At 39.4% G+C, this 6,000-nt stretch overlaps 1 protein-coding gene across 1 annotated transcript; it reads right to left on the reverse strand.

Annotated features, from left to right (window-relative positions):
• Window positions 1-3,296: 3,296 nt before the first annotated feature.
• LOC122651504 (histone H2A-like) lies at window positions 3,297-4,307 on the reverse strand. The gene is made up of 2 exons (XM_043844912.1): window positions 3,971-4,307; window positions 3,297-3,711 (listed from the first exon to the last, which is right to left on the reverse strand). Exons 1-2 carry the CDS (start codon window positions 4,178-4,180, stop codon window positions 3,463-3,465), a joined length of 459 nt encoding a protein of 152 aa, XP_043700847.1. The 5' UTR covers window positions 4,181-4,307; the 3' UTR covers window positions 3,297-3,462.
• Between the last annotated feature and the right edge of the window lie 1,693 nt (window positions 4,308-6,000).

Raw genomic sequence — 6,000 nt, forward strand, 5'->3', positions numbered from 1 at the left:
ACGAAGGGGCCATGAAACATTGGTTTCTTCATTACTTTATCATACCTTTGTGGGGGTGATTATGGTGCAACAGGAGATGAGATTGAGACTCAGGCTAGACGCAAGAGGGTTTACTCCAAGGGCAATAAAAGTATGGACAACGAATGGCAGGTTGGAGAATCTCATTTCTAAAGCTAGCAATACATACGGTGTGACCCTGAGGTTGTTTCAAAATTTTGCTTCATATTCAGAAGTGTGGTGAGAGTTCAAACATACTTGTCCATTTAAGGTCTGTAATAAGAATATTAAGAGATTTATGTTTTATTTGGCTAGTAGGGCAAGGAATAGTAGATGGATGTAGGAGTTTATGACTTTGTAGTTTCCCTTTTCTATCTCGATTCTCTTCTTCCCCTCACACAGCCTACCAAGTTCGTTCATATACTAAGATGGACCAAAATGCCAAGGCCAAGCTTCAGTCATAAGTTTCACTTTCCTTTGTGTCTGTCTATATTTGCCAACTTGGGGATTGGCAAAACGAAGGGGCCATGAAACATTGTTTCTGTTGTCAAGTGCCACACATATGATGATCCTTTCCTTGTTTTCTAATATTTCGCAGGATCATAGAAACAAAAAAAAGAGGCAACAGAAGTCGCAGGAAATTTTTTGATTCCATTCGAGTGAAAGAAAAATGGTGTTTCTGCTTTTACTGGTCTGCTGCTTTCTCATCTCTCCAAGCTGCTTTCTTACACACACCTAACAACAGACTAACGTCATTAGATGGAGGGCAGAATGGTCTGGTTACTTTTTATTGGGTCTTGGTCTGCCCAGTTTAATCTGCCTGTGTCCTTTTTTCTTTTTTTTTCGGTAGTTTATTTTATTTTTAGTTGGAGTACACGAGTCAAAGTAGGAGATGTTTTCTGGTTTTTTGTTTGGTTGTTTATTTTAATTATATTGAATCCTCGGAGGAATATACAAGGAAGAGTTTGGTTGCATAAATCTGATGGTGCATTTATTGATTCTGGATTTGATTTCATAAAATGAGTTTCTGTGGATTCGTAATTTCTAAAGATTAATCAGACCATTTTACTCTCTTAAACAGTTAAGGGGTGAGTCTGTCTGTTTGTAACCAAGCAAGTTACAAATAGACTGTGTAACCAGTCCATTCTGCCCTCCATCTAATGTGGCATCATAATAGAAGACCCAATGATGTGATTTCGCAAGAGCCGAGCAAGGGTACACCTTTCGAATCCTTTTCTTCCTAACGTCTTTCTAAAAGCCTTCGTCGAATTTAGGCCCTCTCCCTTTGGCCTCTACACCCTCTTTGCTGACTCCCTCATCTTATCCCTCCTCTACTATGGGCATCATCGCCGCTTCCACCTGCACCATTGTTGTTGCTATCTTTCTCAACTGACCTCAGCGCCTGTGGAAGTTCGCTTTTCTTCTTTCCAACTAACAAAACCTCTATCATATCATGTTTTAGGAAATCCATCACTCTAGGTCTCCCTCTTTGGCAACCTAGCTCGTTGAGTCATCATTCAACACCCAACAAACAACCATTGTACGAATCTAGATGTAATTACAAATGGCTTCAAAAGGCGAAAAGAAAATATCAATATGAAGAAAGGTTCAGTTTTCCTTTTTCTACGCCACAAAACCACATTCAAGTGGGTGGGACAATGAAAGACAACTCTTTTGCATACAGCCAGAATCCATTTGAGTTGCAAAACTTCCGCTCTTAACAAAATCACTCGGACTTGATAGGACCAGAAACAGTGCCAGATCTTTATCCCCTCAATTTGCCTATCCATTAATTTCTTCAATTCCATCTAATAAGGAGGGCGAAAATAACCACCTTACCTCCTACTTGAACACATTGCTCGGGTGGAATCCATCAAATTTTTTCCATGTGCGGTTCCCTAGTGCCTCTCACAAGAGGGGGTGGATCCCACCTGGGCAGAGTATTGGGTAAAGTGTCCTGGGTGGATCCCACCCCCTCTTTTGAAAGGCACTAAGGAACTGCACTGGTCAAGGAACCGTAGACAATGTGAACTCAGGGTCCACCTCCCTCTAGATGGAATTGAGGAGATTGTTGGGCAAATTGGTTGGAAAGAGTTCATAAGTTACATAGTTTTAGTATTGGACGGATTTGAAGTGGTTGAATGCCGAGAGGGAGAGAAAATTCATACAACAAAAAACAAAATATTGCAAGAACCTCAAACGATCTCGCAAAAGGGAGGGTCCCCCAAGATACTCCCACTTCAAGCACTGCATTTCCCTTGATACCTACACAGCAATCTTTAGATGAAAATCACATTATCTATGATTTCAAAACAATATCTTGTTTTCATTAAAAAACCACACCATCTTGTTCGAGGAGATGGTCTTTTCCAACGTTTATTGTCTTCAATTTTTTCCTCTGCTCCAGAGATGTCATTTAGCTAGAGGAGCTCCCCTTTTTGGCCAGACTGCATTTAGTTGATTTAGACCTCAAGGGGAGCTGTAAAAGCTTGAATCTCCACATCAAATGGGGAATTCAGGAATGCCCTTTTTTATGGAAAAAAAGAAAATCTTCTTCTTCTGATGCCAAGTATATTAGGAGATGTTGGTAGTGAGTAGTACCACTAGTCACGCTCCTTGAGATCAATCATACACAGATTTTAGCAAATAGATTTCCAAAAGAAAACTTCTTAGGCCTTCTAGTAATTTTTGCACTTACTAAGCGCAAAGCAACCAAATACCAGCACGAATAAGTGCGTGCAAAACAACCAAATACCAGCACGAATTGTTGGTACATGAACAAAATCACAAACACTTGGTGGGCCTAAAACTTGCCACCAATCTCTTCTTAAGATTGTAAACAATCGTCCTCTATGGTGCAATACGGATTGTAACAAATAAACGACCAAATTAAAAGTGCTCTTCAAACTGCAACGCCATGAACTATTTCATACAGGTGGGCCAACAGAATTCAAACAGATCAGTTTAAATGGCATTGTAAAGTACTGGCGGAGAGAATTTAACCATGGAACTGTTACAGTAAGAGCAACGAATCGAATAGCTGAGGAATATATGTCAAAAAGGCAAGAGCCCAGCACTGATGTGAAAGATACCCCCAAAAATAAATAAAAAAAAATTAAAAAAAATGAAAAAAAATAAAAAAAAATGAAAAGAAAAAAAGAAGAAGAAGAAGGGCAAAAACACATCTAAAGTAAATGCAAACCCACAGAGAATTCAGAAAGACCATGAATGAGGCATAGTTAGGTATCTTATTTTTCCCACCACCGAAAGGGGCTAGATGATCAACCCATGTATGCCTAAGGGAAAGAAGTCTAACAGATCTGCAATCAGCATTCATTAATCGAAGTTCCTAAAAACAAAGATCAGATATCCCAAGGGTACAAATGATTAAAATGTTAAGATCTACACATCCACAAAGCACATAATACAAGGTGAGAAAAGAGGGGTTTTGGGATACTAGGCAAATTAAGCCGCCGCCTTCCTGGGGGATTTGGTGGCCTTAGAAGGAGACTTTGGCTCTTTAGTTGCAGTCTTCTCGGACTTCTTGGGCAACAGAACAGGGTTGATATTGGGAAGGACACCTCCATAGGCAATCGTTACACCAGCTAGGAGTTTCCCAAGCTCCTCGTCGTTCCTCACTGCTAACAGAACGTGTCTTGGTATAATTCTGTTCTTCTTGTTATCCCTGGCTGCGTTTCCGGCCAACTCCAAAACCTATTCACAATTGAAAACCCAGATCACATCAAAATCACAAATCATACAAATTAACTTCAATCCTTCACTTGGGAAGGTGGAATTGGCAACAAAAAAAACCCTTCTTCCACCCCGAAAAAAAAAAAAAAAGAAGTCAAACTAAGCTAATTGGACAAAAGAAAAGAGCCAAGTTCCTAAGCTAATTCATAGAACAAAGAAGCAAAGATCTCTACAAATAGAAAGTCAAAAAGCATATGAATTGACAAGAGATCTATAGTACCTCAGCTGCTAGATACTCAAGCACGGCTGCTAAATACACCGGTGCACCAGTTCCCACACGCTGAGCATATCGACCTTTCTTCAAGTAACGGCCGATCCTTCCAACAGGGAACTGTAGACCAGCCTTCACAGAGCGAGAAACGGGCTTCTTCTTTGGTCCACCTCCTCTCCTTCCTCCGGCACCCTTCTTTATCTTTGAAGGTGTCTCCATCTCTCAAATCTCAGATTCTCTTGCCGGCGGCAAAAATAAAGAACACAGAAAAGTATGCCGGACCGGTAATTGCCTTTATCGCACCGGTAGAAAAAACGAAGTAAACTTTAAGAAACGAACGATTTGGACTCTTGAGTGGCTCAGGTTGTATGGACAATTTTATAGTCCTGTCGCTAGCACTCCGTTTTAGGATTAAGAGATATCCACCATTGGATCATTTTTTGAATCGACGGTTTTGGTCACTCTATTCGGCAATCCGTGCAGTGCGACATCAACCAATAGGAAGGCGAATTGGGCTTTCACGTTAGACAAGAAAAGACTCAAATCTAGAGCCACAAGACACTTGCACCAGTATAGAATAGATCAGGACAGGTACACTGTAGGTCCCACTTTGGAGATTATATATGTATGAAATATGAATTAGACATTTACCAATAAATATATATATATATATATGGAAAAAGATCTCGGTCCGGGAATGTGGCTTATACCGGCACTCCTAGGAGTCTATGTCTCTCTTCCCCCATATGAAAAGACACATCTGCCCCCTTGTTTTAAGGAAGAGAAAGATAGACACATGGGAGTGTTGGCGTAGGTCACACTCCTGTACAAAAAACTGCTTCCCATATATATATTAGACAGGAGAGAGGGATAGGTACAATTGTTGGCACCAATGGAGATTCCCAGGGCCCTAGGAGTGCCCAAAGGTAGGGGTATAAATGAATAGTCAAAATTCGTTTTCATATTCGTGTCTGTATTCGTTTAGCACTATCCGAATCCGTCCGAAAGCTAAACGGATGCGGATATGGATAGACTATAATTATCCAAAAAGCTATATTTACATGTAAAAGGATAAAAGATTCGATTCGTATCCGTGTCCGAATCCGTCCGAAAGCTAAACGGATGCGGATATGGATAGACTATAACTATCCAAAAAGCTATATTTACATGTAAACGGATAAAATATTCGATTCGTATCCGTGTCCGTATCCGTTTAGCACTATCCGAATCCGTCCGAAACCTAATCGGATGCAGATGCGAATATAGCACTATCTAAGCTGAATCCGATCCGTTTACATCCCTACCTAGAGGGCATCCAACGGTTGAGCTATATTGCACACATCCCAACACATAGGGGTGTGAGACGGAGAGTGGGAGGGATAGGTTTTTTTTTTTTTTAAATAAAGAGAAGGTTATTTAAAAGGGAGAAGAGAGATAAACACATAGGACACTAGTTCACGAGTTAAGATACACCAACGGTGTACCTAACCTTTTCCCGAATGACACAATTACATTCCAATATGAGAGCTAACAATTGGACAACTCCATCTCAATATTCATAATAAATTTTTAACTAATCAAAAAAAGAGAATGACTTTAACTAGGTTTTATGTGTTTTTTTGTTTTTTGGTATAAGCCCAGGGTTTGTGTGGTTGCAAAGGAAATAAAGGGAAAGAAAGTGAAATAAAATAAAATCAAATTAAAATGGAAAATTTTGCAATCGTTATTTTCCCATGAAAGTATAGCAAATTTCTAAACATTGTAAATATAGTTATTAAATTTTATTTAAATTTACATTTGAAAAATGTCATTACCAAATATAATATGAATTTTAGGTAGATAAGATGATCATTTATAAAAACTTTTATTTTTCTTTTTCAAAAACGGATTTCATTTCCCTTCCTTCTACTTGCAACCAGTCTGAGCTTAGAGGAAGGCCTAAAAGTACAAATCAACATAATGGAAGTAAGAATAATATTAAGTGCTAGTACACAAGACAAAACAGTTTGGATCTCGAAACACCCTCATGCTCCCGCCCC

This window comes from Telopea speciosissima, chromosome 2, assembly GCF_018873765.1.
Source record: "Telopea speciosissima isolate NSW1024214 ecotype Mountain lineage chromosome 2, Tspe_v1, whole genome shotgun sequence".
In the NCBI taxonomy this organism is placed as follows: Eukaryota; Viridiplantae; Streptophyta; class Magnoliopsida; order Proteales; family Proteaceae; genus Telopea; species Telopea speciosissima.

Coding starts and splice junctions, on each gene's coding strand:
- LOC122651504 (XM_043844912.1), bottom strand. CDS start 4,180: ATGGAGACACCTTCAAAGATAAAGAAGGGTGCCGGAGGAAGGAGAGGA. Junction 3,712..3,970: donor TTGAGTATCTAGCAGCTGAG/GTACTATAGATC, acceptor AATTGTGAATAG/GTTTTGGAGTTGGCCGGAAA.